General features: G+C 29.7%; 1 protein-coding gene across 5 annotated transcripts in view; it reads right to left on the bottom strand.

Annotated features, from left to right (window-relative positions):
* LOC142321653 (guanylate kinase) overlaps positions 1-18,806 on the bottom strand; it is a 55,253-nt gene that overhangs the window by 29,243 nt on the left and 7,204 nt on the right. For all 5 annotated transcript variants that reach the window (XR_012755694.1, XR_012755695.1, XR_012755693.1 and 2 more), the window contains exons 2-4: positions 9,058-9,325; positions 4,237-4,460; positions 1,612-1,725 (exon numbers count right to left, since the gene is read on the bottom strand). Coding sequence is in view for 2 of the 5 variants with exons in the window: in XM_075359918.1 (XP_075216033.1) it covers positions 1,612-1,725; positions 4,237-4,460; positions 9,058-9,314 (595 nt within the window). In the remaining 3 variants the exon portion in view is untranslated. The remainder of the gene's footprint in view (positions 1-1,611; positions 1,726-4,236; positions 4,461-9,057; positions 9,326-18,806) is intronic.

Here is an 18,806-nt window from a genome sequence, read left to right as displayed (position 1 = left end):
ACTAATAGCAACACAGAAAAGAAACATAGTAAAAAGTAAATAAGATGTTTTTTTTAAGAGATTTATATAATTTATGACAAAAGAAAGAACTTAGCATGTTTGTAGTATTACAGTCTTCAATTTGAAATGTGCACATAAACATTACACTCACCAGTCTAACAAATAATATACAGTAATAAATTTAATTTAAGATTTCATATGATTATAAAGCAACGTAAAATATTTTCTTAATTTTAAATTTTCAGACAGTCTGAATTTTTAATTTTTAGTAAAATATGAATATGCTTTTCTAAGAACTTAGAAATTAAATGGGCTTTAATTTATAAATGAAATATAACTTTTTGCAAGCATTTCTTATGCCCACTGCACATGTAGAGCACCTGAGGCTACATGAATAGCAACTAGGACCTCTTTCTCTGATAGCAGTGATGCCCACCAGAAAACCAACCTCTTACTACATTCTGAATCTGATATAAAATCTCATATCGCAATTGGGATCAGGAAGTTTATTAAAAATAAGCATGCTTGCACATAATATTCAAATTCAAAAACATGTTATGATGATGATATGATAAATCATCAAACTGCTAAACTGTAAGTAGTCTTTACTAAACATTGTAATATATAAACACTTTTACAGCATCAGGGCTTAACCTCAGATCTAAGTTATAAAACGCTCACTCACAAGTGACTCTTGTAATCAAATAACAATGCTTAATATATCTTGGTTGGTAATACTTATGTACAACCGTATTCGGCTTAATAAATAAGGGAATGGAAGAGATTTAACTAGTTACATTCTCTAGTAAGACTAGAATAGAATGTCTGTTACTTCTAAAAACAGCCTGATGAACTCACTACTGAAAACAGTTTAGCCATTGCTCCTATATTTGCTTACGGCACCAAGCTGACAAAATTTAATGTTATTAAAAACATTTTGAAAATCTAATGCTTTTGCACAGGTTTCAAAAGCGATTTTTTTCTCCTTTCTCTTGTTATAAATAAGGGTGTTAGGACTCTTAAATACCGGCTTCTAACATAAACTGATATAATCTACTATATCACTGTCTTACAGTAATTCTTTAAAATCTTTATTTAATGCCATCTAGCTGTAAATATAGCTTTTACTTTGGGTTCTCTTACCATAAAACAATATATATATATATAAAAGGCTGTAGCCGCTCAGAGAACTTCAAGTTTCTAAGATATGATTTAAGGTTGTAGATTCACGAAGTAAATTTACTAATGGATGGATGCAGTCAAATTTTAATGACCGACTCATGAATTTTTACGCAAAATCTTTCCAACAGTGTAAAAGTAAAATGTGTTTTCAGAAATTTTTTTATGCTAGCACCAAATTATTAAAAAAAATCTAAAATGCACAACTGATAAACACTCAATAACTTTAAAACCTTAGAATCACCACTATTCAAACTTCAAAAGTATTACTTTATAACTTCCATTAAACAAATAAACAGAATGTTCGCAAACAATTAATGTACATAAAACACATTTTGTTAATAGTTAAAATAAATTTAATTTCAACAGAACTAACAAACAAGATCAAAGTTATTTTTTTTTTTTTTAATTAAATATATACTTTATGCTCACCATTACTGAGTTTACTTTTTTCCAATTCTTGAAAAATAAATTCTTTGAATTTTGGGTAAGCCTTTTCCAATGAATCATTGACCAAGACAAGATTAAAATTACCTGGAGTTTCACCTGAAACAAAAATTAAAAACAAACTTGCATTAAATTTTAGATAATATGTCAAACTATTTTCAATTTGTATCTTTAATTTTATCAAACTACTGACTGAAGGTTGATTGTTTTACAAACTTTCTATAAATCTGGTCTCACCACCTAGTCTGCAATAATTAATACAACTAATTTGAACTTAACAGGTACAATCTTACACCCAGAGAAAAAATGTAAACCTAACAGGTACATTCTTACACCCAGAGAAAAAATGTAAACCTAACAGGTACATTCTTACATCCAGAAAAAAAATTATCAGGATTTTACATGACATCATCCTATCTCACATATCTATTTAGAAAAAATGGCAGCTCAAAAATATAAAAATGAATATCTGATATAAACTCAAAACGACAGCATATATGAATATAGTGTTTATTAACAATCTTTTACAGTTAATTACCTTTACAGTTTTTATGGATAAATTATATTACACAACTGTCAATCTAAAAAAGTGACTTCTATAAAATATCTTTTTTCAAAACAATTGGTTTACAGAAATGAAAAAATTACATTTATTAACATAATAGAATAGAATAGAATGTGTCAGGTACTTTCACAACAAAAAGACTAATTCTATTCCATTGCAATCATTAAGATACCTTTAAAAAAAAAAAAGCTTTGCTATTAGTATTTATGACAGTTTTTAGAATAAGAGTAAAAAAAAAGCAAACATTCATTTTTGTATGTATAGATTTACATATCAACCAATTAAAACCTTATCATAATCCATTATTCTTTTATTTTTTTATTTAATTATTTTCTTCCATATTATTTCTCCAGCATCTACTGATGACGTACATTAATAATCAAAATGGTTTTCAAACTTACATATACATCGATATAATTTGGTACAAAATGTTCTTTCAAAATTAAAATTGAAAGTGAAATATAACTTGAAAGAAAATTAGTTTTATTATTCTGCTTTGTTTACATTAAATTCCTCTTGATTAGTAATGATGCTTTAGATTTTATTTGACTTTATTCAGCAAAGAAAAAATCATTCAATTTTTTTGCAGGGGATTTTAATTTACAACAAAATTATTTTATGTCGTCTAAAAATTAAATTTAATACAGCAAATTATATTCTGGAGCTGTTTTTAAAAAATAACATTTTTTTCTAGATAATAATCAAGAATTAATTTTTAATAACTCTGTTCAGCTTCACCTTATAACATAGTTTCATAAATAATTATTACACAGAAAAAACAGATTCATAAAAAGTTGTTCATTTTCTGATGAACAGAAGTTTTTAGAAATTTTTAGAAGTTTTTCTAAAAATTAGAAAAAGTTAACTTTAAGATCATCTTCAAAAACACAAATTCAACATTTTTACCAAAATTATTGAACCATTTAAAGGAAAAAAATAATTACAGACTAAGCATAATAATACATTTGGAGAAAAAAAATTGTTAAATAATTTTGTGATTGATGAACAGTAAAAAAAGATATAGCAATATTTAACCTGACACTACGATCAGTGTAGAGGAGTTCGCCAATTTACCTGCTGTAAATTGGCATACAGATAAGAATATAGAGAGAAGCCTTTATGAAATGACAATTTTTTTTCCTAATTGAAAATAATACAATTACTGTTAGATAGGATAAAAAAATGAAGTTTTATTTTTCTTTAACTTTTCAACATTACGTAATATCAAATGACCACAGATAACCCAATAAGGTGAGGCTTAAAACTATCAAACTAATTTTGAAAATTTTATATGGTTGGCTGCTTTCAATAATGGGAACAAGAGATCTCCCTCTTAGCAATGGGTTAAACAATACTATTAGATAAAGCTTTTTGTATGCAATTGGACTAATTACATTAATATAATAAATCTACACAATTCAATATAATTAATTTTATATATAGTGATGTGATTTCTTATATTTTTTTTATCTATATATGTTTATTATATTGTACCTTTATAATGTAAACAATCCATAAAACTCATAAATACATCGCATTATTATGTTTCAACACAAGAGTTCAAATGTCACAGCTCTAGATTCAGGTAACCCTACTCTGGATATTAAGAATGATTTTTATTATATAAATGAATTTGGTTTTTTCTATAAAAACTTTTAACTGACTGAGCTACCAGACAAACGTAAATACAGGGTTATTTTAATATACTCCCATCATGTACCCTACAACAGTGACATGGTGCATACTATAAAAATGCATTGTATTTCATCAGAACAAACAAACAAACAAACAAAAACAAATTTCTTCTTTCTATTTTCATGTACAGATTTTACAACCGGTAGTGATACTTCATAGGTTAAACTCTCGCTAATTTTTAAAATACATCTATGGATGCATACTATGAATACAGAAATGAATGCAATAAGTCATAAATAAAAGATTAATAAAGATAGCAAACTTTTAAAATAAAATGTGCAGATCATTATTAACAGTACTGTTTAGATTACTAAACAGATAACAGATTGCATAACAACATTCATACACACCATATGTCATATCTTGTTTTGCGGCTTCAAGTCTAGACTGAAGACTCTCTTCTGTCTCTGTTGCTCTCAATCGTAGCCTTTTCTCTAATTCGTCCATGCTTGGAGGCTTTATGAATATATATATCGAATCAAGATTTTTCTTTTTCACCTGTTTTACTCCCTGAACATCAATATCAAGGACACAAACTTTTCCTTCGTTACAAACAGCTTGGATAGCAGCAAAACTGGAAGAAAATAGTCATTACATTTACACTTCCAAACATAAAATGATATGCACATTGATCCTTCAGTTACTCTCTATACTATTAAGTAAAAGCCATGACCCATTCAGGGCAGGTTCTTACATGTTCTTTACCATCTAAGTTCTACTAAGTCATACCTTTAATTTAGGCTCAAAAATGATCAACATTCATAAATTTAAATTACAAAAACTACATATTTATTTTAACAAAACAAATAAAGGATATAATACAGTGAAGTATTAACATAGTAGAAAATATAAGGATTATAAATTAATTAATTACACAAAGAAAGATAGACGGATAAATGAGAAGAATAGTACGTAATAGAAATGAAACCACTTACCACCAAATGAGAGATAGTATCAGACCATTTTATAGCTGATTAGATACAACAAACATAAAAACAGTAGCACTAGCAATAAATATATATATATAAGAAGTAGTAAAGCAGACAACTGAAATTTTTTAAGCATTTTTAAAACTAAAGAGGATAATAAGCAACTTTAAAACTATGGTTTATTTAATATCTTTACAACTGTGAGGATATAATAAATTATATATTTTAATTAACATTTATTCATAAAAAAAAAAGCCATATTGTTATGTTAAACATTCCTTAACTTTTTTTAACATAGCTTTTCATTTTTAACCATTTTTAAACAAGGTTAAAACACTTTCCTTACAAGAAAATGAAGTTAATGTAGCTATAACATTAAGTTTTACCTTTATTATTAACTTTTTACTTAATTTATTTTAAAAAGAAAAGTAACAATTTACAAAATATTTATCTGGCATAACATATTTACTGTTTTTAATAATCTTTTTGTTCAATAAAAACAATGTACATTATCTATAACATTTTCAATAACTTTTTTTTACAAAAAAGATAACTAATTTTTTTCTGTTAAAAATCAATAATTTGTTTAGTAGTTTTAGTTTAGTTTAATAATACAAGCCTGCAAAAAATTTGGGTTGTGGAATGTTTTTTTAATTTTTGACATTGATTCCAATGTATTTTTTAGCGCTGAATCCAAAAATAACCTTCATTTTTTCCATGGCATCAGGATTTTTCACAAATCGCAAATTTCAAAATTTGTAAAATGTTGAAAAATTGCAAAAATGTTATACTATGAAATAGACATAAAACTTTTTTTTATGCTGTAACTTTTTTGGCTTATAAGAATTTTTGGTATAAGAATGCGTAGTTTCTTATACCTAAACAGTTGAGTGGTCTCAGGAGGTGAGCCAAGGGTGGGGTTGAAGATGAGACAGTGGGAGAGCTTGGCAGACAGGTTGTGACAAGACTTAACAAGATGTAACAACCTTATTGGCAGCTATCTGTGCCACTCATGCACCATCCAACTACTATCAATGCCAGTTCAACCATCAGCGTGTGTAAATAGTTTTTTCCGTCCTCCATGATCAAATGCATTTTTATCTGTGGAAAATATATTTTCAGGCAATAAAGCAAACTTTCCATTTTCAAAATGACTTCAGGAAGCTGAAAAATTCTGCAGACTCTTTTTGTTACATTTTTTATGAGTTAATGCTGAAAAGGCAAAAAATAAATATAAAATGTTTGGTTCAATAAGTGTGTCACATATTTCAGAGTAAAAATAGGAAATCAAGACAAAACTTGGGCACTCCACTACATTTGCTACACATGTATTGAAGGACTTAGGTGGTGGTCAAAGGATGAACAAGAAGCGTTCATATTTGGAGTTCCAATGGTGTGGCAAGAGCCATGAAATCACACCAATCATTGTTACTTTTGTTAGACTGGTGTTCAAGGTTTCAATTTGAATAATAAAAAAAGTTCAATTTGATTAAAAAAATTGTCTATCAAAATATGCCACCTACACTCTTTGCCAGGTCTCTCATGGTCCAGACATAGCAGTGCTAATTCCACCAGAATATTTACCTGAAATAGACGGTTCCACAAGTGATTTAAATGAAGATAACATCCAGGAGTACACACCCGGAGGTAGCTGTGCACCAGAGCTTTATTCACAATCTCCACTAAACGATTTGGTTCAAGACAGCTAGCACCTCATTTTCCTGTTTCAGGTACAGAGAGAAGGATTTTCTTCCATATTTTTCAGAAGAAGAATTAAGACTTCTGCTCTGATGTATGTGGACTTTTGACTCTATCATTCTGTATGAAAGTACAGATTGGAAACTGTTCATAGATTCATCCAAAAGAAGCCTCAAAGTTGTCCTTCTTCACAATGGGAATAAATGTCCGTCAATACCAGTTGGACATTCTGTCCATTTAAAAGAGGGTTGATAATTTGGAATTTGTTTTTGATAAAATTAAATATGACAAACATAAGTGGAGTACATGCGGCGATCTCAAAATAATATATGTCCTTGTTTTTTTGTGTGAATGGGATAGCAGGGACAGAGGAAATCATTGTACAAGGAAAGATTGGCCAAAAAGAGCTTCATTGAAACCTGGAACCAAAAATGTGCTCTGAAAGGCTCTCATAGATCCGAATAAAGTTCTCTTTCCACCTCTGTATATCAAGTTAGGCTTGATGAATTTGTCAAAGCCTTATCAAAACAAGGTAAATGTTTTAAATACATCTGTGACAAATTTCCAGTCTTATCAACTGCCAAACTAAAAGAGTGTGTGTCTTTATTGGTTCTGGCACTACAAAACGTCTCAAACACAGTAATTTTGAAAAACAAATGAAGTTGCAGAAAAAGAAGCCTGGGAGTCTTTAAAGATGTAGTAACCAAGTTTCTGGGCAATAAGAAGGATCTAAACTTCAAATCAATCGTATGAACATGCTGCAGAAGTAGTTTGAAGGTTCATCACTTCCTAAATTCTCATGTGGACGTTTTTCCTGAAAATCTGGGTGCCATTAGCAAAGAAAATGGACTACTATGATAATAGCAGACTATTCCTAGGTGTTACACCGAGATGAACCCTATAGAAAACAGAAGAAAAAGCGCAAAGCAGAGTATAAGCCATCCAAATTGTGTGTAAAATACACAATTTCATATACTAAGTACTTTACTACTTCATCATTAAGGATGATTGAAGAGGGGAGTGGCTTCCAAAGGCATGATGTACTTCATAAAAATTATTTACATAAATAATAAATTAATTTAAAAATGCACTATAATAGAAATTAGGCTATTATATTGTGGTAATTTTCATTAGAAATTAAGGGGTCAATTGACTCCTCACTACCCTCCTCTTCAGACCACTCAACTGCTTAGCTATAAGAATGCACAGTATAAGCCAAAAAAGAGAATATATTAATTTATTTATTTATTATATCTACTTTATTGTATCACATTTTCACAATTTTTCAACTTTTTACAAATTTTGAAATTTACGATTTGTGAAAAATCCTGATGTGATGAAAAAAATGAAGGTTATTTTCAGATTCACCACAAAAAAATACATAAGAATCAATTATCAAAAACTAAAAAACACAACCATCACAGGCTTGTGTAATTACTAGTGGTTGCTTGCTGTTCTGCTACATTATTCTTATAACGAAACTACATATTTTAAAAAACTGGCTAAAAACCTAATGGATCCATGCTGCTCCACTGTTATTACAAAAATATTATATAATTTAAAAAAACTCTGCTAAAAGCCTATTCCATTTATAACACACCTCACCCTCAATCCCCTTATTTTCTTCTTCCTGTTCTACTGCAGGTAAAATGCAAGCTTAAAACCTATTTCCAGTCCATCCAATTGGGCTGATTTTTTTTTAGTCTGCTCTGAATAGCCCACAGATGTCATCAAGCATTGATGGACCTTCAAAGTAATTTTCCTCAACGGAGACTAAGTTTTGGGGGTCTGATTATGCTTAATGTTATATCTGTTGGTCATTCTAAGAAAAAAAATCAGCCTAATCCATTCAGTAGAATGGCCTAACAGATGGAATTATCTTTTCAGCCCATTTTTTTTTTTTAATACATAAGATATTTTGTTTAATTATTTACATTTTAGAGTGAAATGAAATTTATCTTGCACAACTTTTTTATCACGCATTCATGTGAAGATGCAACACTGTGCATGCTTGAGTATATTGAATGTTGCAAAATGTGTATAATGTATAGTATAATATAATTATGTTTATATGTAAATTGTGTGAAGTTGCGTATGTAGTGTAGATGTGGTTACTTTGAAAGAAGACAGTAATAAATGTAGGGTCCCTTAGTCACTTAACCTATATCCTCAAAAGTTGACAGCCTTGAAAATGCACTTTTTAATAAAAGATAAATTATTATAACATCTGGAACGGCAATCAAGGATAAACTCAACCCTGATATACTGCAAGCAATAATATTTTATATAAATCAATAATTAGTTAACTGAACAACTACTATAAACCTTCTAAATTTTGTATTCACAAATATACAGAGAAAAGTAACTTCAGCGAGTGATTTGTTTTAAAATAATTTTATGTTATTTGTTTCAAAATTTAAAAATAAGAAAATATAAGGGCATCAGTAAAATTAGACATGGTTTTTTTATCAAGAAAAAAATCATTTTTTTATAAAGTAATAATCAATTTAGAAGAAAAAATAGAATACAATTAATCTAACTCACCTTGTACCATAAATATTGTTTGCAAATATAGCAGATTCGAGAAATTCACCACGACCAATAGCAATTTCCATTTCTTCTTTTGTTGTAAAATGATAATGGTAACCATTTTGTTCCCCTGGCCTAGGATTACGTGTTGTGTGAGAAACAGAAAATCCAAACGTGTTAGGATATTCATCAAATAGCCTTTTCAAAAGTGTTGATTTACCCGAACCCGAAGGTCCGCAAACAACCAGAACTTTACAACCTTGGTGCACCATTGTTCTTGCACCTAAACATTTTAAAAACATCTGAAATAAATATTTCTTAAAAACAAAATTACATCTTTTAATTGAATAACATCCTAAGTAAACAAACACAAATTTTCATATCCAAATGTTGATTAAACATTTTCAATTTTTATAGAATTGATCTGTACTAAAACAATATTACCAACTAAAGTGAATTCCAGTTAGCAACACCACAAGTTTATTAGGAAAGCCAGTTTATCAAGACAATATTTAAAAACTAAATCAAATCTGGTTAAACACTGCTTCTCTTTGTGAATCAAATTAATAATGTATTAATAATTATAAAATAGAAATGGAAAACAAAGTTTTATTTTTATAACATGATGCACATTTCCATTAACTAATTATACAAAACTATATTACTGACAGTAGCAACATTACCATCTGCCAAGAGTTTTAGTACTTCTACTTTAGGTACATTAAATCAAAATTTAAAAATAAAAACAAAAATACTTTTCTTATATTCTTATACTACTATGAGGGTCATTCAATAATTAAAGACACAAATAACTGTGGAGAGAGAACAGTTGATAAAAGGGTTATGATATTTTTAGAACAGTAAGTTAGTAAACATATGACTTTTCATCAGTTGTTTGGGTAAAATTGTTTTGTTTATAACCTCAAAAACTCATTTTCCAATGGCGGGTCTTGAAGTTTGCAAATTAACTGTTTAGTGACCCATTTTTTTGTTTTCCGTAGATGAAAAACCAGCAGTAACTCTCATACAACCAAAAAATATGGACAAAGTTATATGAACAAGAAAAGTTTTAACAAGCGGGTAGAAAAACTTTAAACTGTCAAACTTCAGTGGCTAACAAGCACCTTTCAAGATATGCAACTGAAGTTTCAACTCTAGCACTTCAAACTCACATACTCTCTCATCCAAGATCAGCAGATACAGTTGAGATTATAGCTGAAAAATAACAAGTTTAAAACAGTTCATAACATAACATTACTATAGTCAAGCTTGAGAATGTAAAGTACAAGATAGGTTCCAAGAGAGTTAATAGAACAACATGAGGAGATAAGACAACGCATGTGCATGGAGCTGAAACAACAGCAACAGGAAGTTGATGCTTTTTGCACAGTATTCTAACCTTTGATAAGACATCGAATCATCATTATGAACCATAATAAAAAAACCGGAGCATGATGTGGGGAAGCGCATAAGCATACCTCTCAAGGAGAAATTCTGAACCAGCCAATTACCAGGAAAAATCATGATAATCTTTTGGGATACAAAAGGCGCAGTGTTTATTGATTTTTTTATGTCAGTGAATAAACAATGCATACTACTGTGATATGCTTATCGACAAATAATAATAATGATGACAATGTCAAAGAACATGTGCTAAATTAGCTTCGACATAAAGACAAAAATTTATTTGCAGCAGGCATAAATAAGCAGATTCAGAGAAGGTGCAAGCATATTTATATACTGGAATATATGTTGAAAAATAAAAAAAAAATTTAACACTGATTAAATAAACTATTTTAGCTTCACAGCAATTTGTGTCTTTAGTTATTGAATAACCCTTGTACAACAGTACAAGTTTAGTAGTACAGGATGGTAGACATCATGTCATAAATATGACATATTTATGCATATTTTGAGGTTAGTGATGTGTTGATTGAATATACCAATTTTGACTACTACTACACAGAGTGGGCGGAAGTCCCTTTACACTGTAATAAATCCAGCTTAATCAGGCTCTACTGCTGCCAATTCTCAGTACAAATATCACTCACTGCTGCTGGAAAAGGTGAGGAGGATAAGCCATGGTGGGGATCACCCGATATGTTCATTCATGTTGGGATGACCTTAGTGGTAGAGTGTGGAATGATGGTGGATGCAAGTGCATTCACAGTCAAAAAACATTTGTTAGCATGTGTGTGAATCTGCAAACATCCACATACTGGTAAAACATTGGAAAACATTATAAATGATTTCTTTGTGTGTTTTGGGAAACTGTCACAATCACAGAAAACATTACTGTCACGGAAGAAGAAGCCTTTAGTAACAGGAAGTGTTCTTGATGCACCATGCAGTGGGTGGCTGAGCATTCGAGCTGAGACCTATCCTAATAACTTCATAACTAGCATAAAAGTACTTCCCACCCATTCCATGCAATGCTAGAATAGTAGAGGCTCAACCATTTTTTAAACAAAATCACTAGGAAGGTCTATTACTTTTGATAGTATAAAATCAAGAAGTGAGAATATAAATAAACAGCAAAGGAAGAATTGATGGAAGAGTGCACTGTGGTTCTGAACAGTAGAACATAAGGTAATAAGAATGGAAAATCTACTTATATTAATAATTATTGGTGCTCTGTTATAAAAAAAAAAAAAATATATATATATATATATATATATATATATAGTGTCGATTCAACATACCAGGGTAAAATGGAGAATTGTTTGATAGGAAAGGGTACTTACTCAGACCATTTGGGGCAATAAAGGTGGTCTTAGATCTGAAAGACAGATGCCAATGAAGATCGTAAAGGTACAACCTAAATGGCAGTGAAGGGATAAATGTAAAAAGTAAACAAAGAGATTTTAGACTGTAAAATAAGTAACTAGCTTAACAGTGGAAGAGAGCTGCAGGTAAAGAATGCTAAATTAGTGAAAAATATTATGAGAGATACTTATAAGTTAAAAACTAGAATTCAAAAAAGAAAAGCAGTTACAGTGGTTATGAACCTTGCTTGATTGGATTGCGAAAAATTAAGAGAGAAAATGTTTAAATTACTAAATCTTTTTCAAACCATGCATTCAGATAACGCCAGAAGAAAATATTTAAAGAGGAACAATATTAAGGTGGGAGATTTCTGTGAGAGTAGTCCACATTTTAAACAATTATATGGTGTCCCATATAATGGAGCTGATGTATTATTTTACAGTCCCTGTTTTATCGTGATACAAATTTTCAATGGTGGAGTTACTGAGGGTAATAAGTAATTCAAAAGAAAATGAGGCATCAGGTCCTTGACAGAATAAGTAAGGAATTTTTTTTGAATGCTTCAAATGACTTTTTTAAAAAAAAGTATATTGTCTTTGTAACAAGTTTTATGAGAAGGATATTGCATTTAACAGATTTAAGTATTACATATTCCCACTATTTAATGTTAGTGATCTGCAGTGTATTTATAATTGTGAGACATAACATTCCAAGATGTTTTTAATAAAGTTTATGTAGTGATATAAATGGCTTGAAATAAAAAATATACTACTGGAAGGCTGGTTTTAGGAGCTATTTGTCTTAATTTATTTTAACTAGTGCAATAGACTAAATGGTGAAATGGTTCAAATAAATTTATTGTTTCTTAATTGAATTTAAGGTTGATCTAACTGTAGATTGTTGGACACTTTATCTTAAAATCAGTGTGGGATGTCAACCAAATCTGTTACAGCATTAAAAAGTTTGTATACAGGCACAAGACTGGCAATTTGGAATCTTTTTAATGGTTTGAAAACACTTTGAAATGGAAACAGGAGTTAAGCAGGAATGCATCATGTGTTTGTATTTATTCATACTATTTATAAATGATACCATTAATGAGAAGCAAGGAAAAATAAAAATTGGATAGTGTACAGTAAGTAAATGAGCTGGCATATGCAAATTATTTGGCTGACAAAAAGGCCACAATACTGCAAAACACGGTAAGGAAGTCTGAAAAGTACCACCAAAAAAATTTATATCTTAACTGGGAAAATCTAAAATTATGATATTTAAGGAATATCTGGAATGGTTGATGAAAAATGGAAAAGTGGTTTTTCAAAACAAATCATACAGAAATGGCGAAAAATTACAAGTAAATGGAAGCCACTTTGAACAGTAACTTGAATATTGGTCATAACGTTGAAGAAATGACTCAAAATTGGATTTAACTAAGTATGTAAAAATTGTATTAATAAAATGTGGTAAATTCAAGATGTTCAACCCTGTGATAAGGTCATACTGCAATACAGTAGTCTGGTTTTTAAGAGATGGAAGTAGAGAAGGTTTGGTGGCTTTTCTTAATCTCTTAAGAATGCCTCTGAACGCACCAAACTCTTTCATTTACTTAGAAACAGAATTGGAGCTATTCTTTTTTACCTAATTTGAGACTACACAATCAGTGCATTTTTAAAATATTATCCAGAAAACAAATTCTATAAATAGAGAGCAATGAAAATTTTTCTTTTTTTTGTTTTTTCTGGGAGAAAAATGCTTCAGCCCTAACACAAATTAGTAACACAAGTTATAAGTTAATACTTATGTGTTTTAAAAAACTAATATTAAGAATTCACAACTGAAATTTTATTAAATAACCGAAGAATTTATTCTGGTTTAGGGAATAGAGTGTTTTGTAATATGGAGAAGGGAGAATTCTTAGTTGTATGTCTAATTTTGCCAGAGTACAAAAGCAAACATTAAGAATGTTATACATCAAACAGAGCACAGTTTGGAGAGTACTTACGTGGTAAATTCTGTGAAAATTTCTGTTATCAAGACTTTAGAAAATTTCTGAGAAAATTGATGAAGTCTAAGAAAACAAAAAACCAAAAAAAAAACTATTATTACTGAAAACCAAACTTAGAAAAATGTTATGAATTTGTAAAAATTAAAAACAGCTATTTTGTGGTTTATACTGGATTAGTTTTCAATAAATGATTGAAAATTCCACCGCAGACTGATACACTTTTCAACTCATTTACTTAAATTTTCTGTAACCTAATACCTTCGCACTCCTTGATGAAGGCAGCAGCACTGCAAATGCAAGCAATCAGTCAGGTCATCATCATGTGTGTCTACATTTTGGTTGTATACCTCGGATTTAATCCATCCCCATAAACAGTAATCTATGGGAGTCTGAGTCAGGTCCAGTGATCAATGTGCCCAATTTAGATCATGATAATTTTTAATCTAAGATTTGTTTTACTTCTTTCATGAGATATGTTGGTACTCAACCTAGTTGTAGTACATTTCAATTTGTTTCACCAATAAGAAATTTTCAAGCACTGTAAGAAATTCAACATTTAAAAATTCCAAGTAATCTCTCCCCATAACACCAAACTTTTACAAAAAATGTTGCTGGAATTAGACTACAGCATCTGGGTTTTCTTCAGACCACAAATATGAATTCCACATGTTGTTTATGCCATTATGGATAAAAGTAACTTCATCCAAAAATAGTATGAACAGAATTAAGAGATTAACCTCTAATTATTGTTAACCGATTGACAAAATTGCAGTTGTCTGCCATGGTCACCAAGCTGGAGGTGTTGAACTTTCTGAACATGATAAGGATGCAGTCCATGAGCATGTAATATCCTCCATAATGTACTTTGTGCAATGTTGAATCATGTAGAAATTCTTTACTTGCTTGTTGTAGGACTAGGCTGTTAAACCTGAGGAATGTTTTCACTTTCATCACCATGTACCAGCTAACATTCAGATGAAACATAAGCACTGAAAAGTGTACCATTCTCTTGAAGATTATTAAAAATTGTACAAATACTTTATGGTTGTAATTTATACAAATAGCATTTTTCTGTTAAGTTTTGTTTTTAATAATAAAAGTTTACTTTTTCTTTCATAACTTTACATCTATTTTATCAAAATTAAATTCTCTACAGCTTTTGATAACATAATTTACACATTTATTAGTAATTCAACACAGTTTTACATTGGATATCATGAAAACTACAGAAGATTCAGTTCTGGGATCTGTTTTATTAAATTTTTTAAGTCAGAAAACATAAGAAATCATCAAGTTTACTCCTTACCTTATAAATTTCAGCATTTCATTTAATGAGGGAACTGAAATCCATTCGAAATTTTTCACTAGCCATAATTTGATAAAGCATTTTCAAACCTATCTTTGTATTAACTATTTTCCTTATTTCAAGCTCTAGAATAAGTTCCCAATTTATTTCCCTTTCTCCTGAATCACGCTGTATGACAAAATGGTATAAAGAAACAAAATTTTATACTGTTTTATTAATATTTATTATGTAAATTATCTCAGTCACTTGAGATCTATTGAATCTTGCTGATAATTATTTTATGTTAATAAAATTTGTAATATCAAATTTGTAAATTTGTAAAAAATATCAATTTTTTAATATATTGGGGTAAGATCTGTATCACTTTCAAGGGAGTTGTGATATTAAGTTAATACTTAGTAATAATTACTAAATAAGTATATTTTTATCATTTTCATTATTTGTATACTTTGTGAAGTTGTCTCTTGAGTTTGTTTGGTGGCACAGATATTTGATTGGTATCCATTATCTACTAACTAATATTTATTTTTTTCCTGAAATTATGTACGTTTTACTGTAAAGTAATTTTATAATTATTTGTTATTACATGATTAGTATTATTAATGATCAGCAATGGATTGCTAATTCAACTTTGCATGATTTTCCAATATTTCATGGAAATAGATTAACTTCCTTAGTCTATAAGTAGCTCCATAAATAAAAAAACCACATGCTATAAGATCTGGCAAGCTTGCAGACAAAGAAATATTGGAGTCTAGAGATAACACTTTACATGCATAATGTTACGCATGGTTTCCACAATTTAAATGTGTCATCAGTCAATTAAAAATGACCCTCGACCAGGAAGACCATTGACTTCAACTGATGACACCCACAATCAATGATTTGGTGCATGCCGGTTGACTGTCAGAGAACTTGCAGAAGTAAGCATCTTAACTGGATAATGCCATGACATTTTGACTAAAAAATTGAACATGTATCAGTTACAGCAAAGTTTGTTCCTCGTATAATGACTGAAGAGCAAAAAGAACAGAGTGGATATTTCTCGACTTCTTGAACAAGCGAATTACAATCAAACATTCATGCAAAGAATCAAAACAGGAGATGAAAGTTGGGTTTACAGCTACGATGAGACAAAAGTTCAATTATCACATTGGATTGGCAAAGGCCACGTCCCAAGAAAACACATCAGTCTCGATCCAATGTCAAAGTAATGCTCTCTTTTTTTTTTATTTTAATGGAATTGTGCATTTTGAATTCTTGTCTCAAGATGAAACAGTGAACAATGTGTACTATCAAGGAGTTTTATAAGTTACATGAAAGAATCAACAAAAAGAGACCAGAATTTTGGTGAGACAACTCATGATTCCTTCACCATGACAATGCACCCGCACACTCAGCATTGTCAATCCATCAGTTTTGTACCAAAAATCAGATGACTTTCCTCCCTCAGCCTCCCAACTTGCCAGACCTGGCTCCTTGCAACTTTTTCTTATTTCCAAAATTAAAATCAGTTATGAAAGGACGCCATTTTGAAACTACTGATGACATTAAGGTCATTTCAAATGAAGCTATCCAGGACTGCTATGCAAACTGGAAACACTGCTGGGAAAAGTGTGTGAATAAGGGTGCAGAGTACTTTGAAGGGGACAAGAACCAATAATCCAGACCTCATAAAACCAAAGTAAAAAATGTGATTCATCACTCACTCACAATCATATTATGAATAAAGTCTTCATTAACATTTGGGTCAATCCATTTAAAGTAACCCAAGAGTGGTTGCATACTAATTCAAAAGAAATTGAAACTTACCCACTTGTTACCTACATGTCTCAGAACCTTAAAACTACTTATGTTTTTATTTTATTTTTTATTTAAGCAATTTACCTGTGGCAACCATTTTTGTTCCATAGGACTGTGCACTATGTTCCATAGGAATTTATGTGAATGAAGTGTGTCATAAAAAACACTGTATGGTACAGTGCCAAAAGAACTAAAATCATTAAAATTTGTGACTTTAATTATGAAAACCAACAACTTATTTTTTATATGTTAATTCAAATGTCACAATGTGACATTGACAAAAACTAGTGTATGTAAAATATAATGAAAAAATGTTTTTGTCAAAATTCAGTCACCTGCATGGACAGCTGTTGTGACCCTTTGAGAACTCATAAAAAACCAGTTAAGAAAAACTTCAGACAAATAACATTAGAGCAAGCTCTAAGAAAACACATTTTTCCAAATTTAAATTTAATGCCTGGAAAGTATCTTCGTGTTAATTCTTTCAAAAGTATTTTTCTCAGAAGAACAAAGAACTATACAAATGTGAAGACCAATAGCAATATACTGTCCAGTTGACACTAAAAAATCATACAATTTTCTTTAACAGTATTATTTAATGTCCTGACAAATTGAATTTTCCTTATGAAGAATCATTCCAACACTGATGTTTGACAACGCAAAAAACTGAGTAATGATGGACAGACCATATGTAAAAAAAATCATCTGTATTTTCAGCTATACATATTTTTCTTTGTTTACCAGGAATTTTCTTGTTCAATCCTAGATCAGTTTTCTATATCCCGACCATCAACATGAATTGATGGCCCCATATCATCTGATGGATATCAAAATAGCATTAAAACAACCACGTTAAGTTTAAGACTATTGTCACGTATGTAGAATGGTCTAATCACAAATATACATGGTTTACCTAACACTTCTTCACAACTAAATGTAGAAAGTATTGTTCAAAATACTAAGAAAAAGACTGAAATGTTATTTAAAAAAAATGTTTATAAATACCTGGTTCAACAACACACCATTATTACACACATTTCTGTTATATGTAAGCACCAGTCACTTTGCTTGCTCAGAGAAAATAACCAATTTTCAACTTGCAGAATATATTAATTTACCAAACTAAACATGAAACGTTGTAGATAAAATAGGATAGGCTAGAAATTTCTAGTTTCTATTAAATAATTTTTCTGTTAAGGAAATGATTTGGAAATCATGAAAAAAAGCAATCCATAATCTTAAAATAATTGTATAAAAATAATTATTTTTATACATATAGTTTCTATTATTATTGATAATCATCGTGAGTTAATTTTAATAATAATGCTGTAAAAACTGAATGATTAAGTACTACAAATCCCAGTAACAATAATAACCAATGAGTACTTAATAAGGCTCAAGCTTTTTGTAGCTTTTTTATTATGTTCTTATTTTAAAAAAAAAGAGAAACAATATCACATTTAACATATGTAAAAGAAGCTACTTATTATGAAACACTTATTATGACAGTAAGTACTTATTATGAAAGCGGTTAATTACAGTTATGATCTAATAAAGTGTTTATTGGTTGTAAGTTTATTTTTTTAACTTCATTTAAGGTCAAATTAAGACACAATAAACATACACATTAAAAAGACTTTTTTTTGTGCAATTCCCAAAACTTAATAGAAATAAAAATATTACAAAAAGCATAAATTCAAGGTTTTTCAGAATATCTTGCAGATATTCTGAAATCCAAATAATTATTTTTTACTTACTTTTCAAAAACCTTGAATTGCAACTAAAAAACCATGAATTATATCAAAAAGTAACTATGATTTTTATGACAACAGTAATTACAAAAGAAATAAATGCCAAAAAACAATAATGTTGATGTACATACCC

Source organism: Lycorma delicatula, chromosome 3 (assembly GCF_047948215.1).
Source record: "Lycorma delicatula isolate Av1 chromosome 3, ASM4794821v1, whole genome shotgun sequence".
Lineage (NCBI taxonomy): Eukaryota > Metazoa > Arthropoda > Insecta > Hemiptera > Fulgoridae > Lycorma > Lycorma delicatula.
This window is presented reverse-complemented; position numbering and strand designations above follow the sequence as displayed.